Source organism: Habropoda laboriosa, unplaced genomic scaffold (genome assembly GCF_001263275.1).
Source record: "Habropoda laboriosa isolate 0110345459 unplaced genomic scaffold, ASM126327v1 scaffold128, whole genome shotgun sequence".
NCBI classification, from domain to species: domain Eukaryota; kingdom Metazoa; phylum Arthropoda; class Insecta; order Hymenoptera; family Apidae; genus Habropoda; species Habropoda laboriosa.
In genome coordinates, this window is record NW_017100281.1 from 658,041 (window position 1) to 658,240 (window position 200).

General features: G+C 28.5%; 1 protein-coding gene across 1 annotated transcript in view; it reads right to left on the reverse strand.

Annotated features, from left to right (window-relative positions):
* Positions 1–200, reverse strand: part of LOC108573601 (diacylglycerol kinase eta-like) — a 36,095-nt gene that overhangs the window by 20,888 nt on the left and 15,007 nt on the right. Inside the window, exon 14 of the mRNA XM_017936064.1 lies at positions 35–137. Within this exon, the coding sequence (XP_017791553.1) occupies positions 35–137 (103 nt within the window). The remainder of the gene's footprint in view (positions 1–34; positions 138–200) is intronic.

Below are 200 nucleotides of genomic sequence, written 5' to 3' on the forward strand. Positions count from 1 at the left end.
ATAATGTTAGCATAGTAAACAACATTAAACTCACGTTAATGTTTCATCACGATCCATTAGCGGTGATACTGCAGCACAAAGTGCATCTGCATTTGCAAGTAATGCTTGACTAATAAGCCCTGTTCCTCCACTAATGTCTATAAAGATATAAAATAATTTCATTTTAATTTCAATATTTAATAAATATAATAGAAAATATA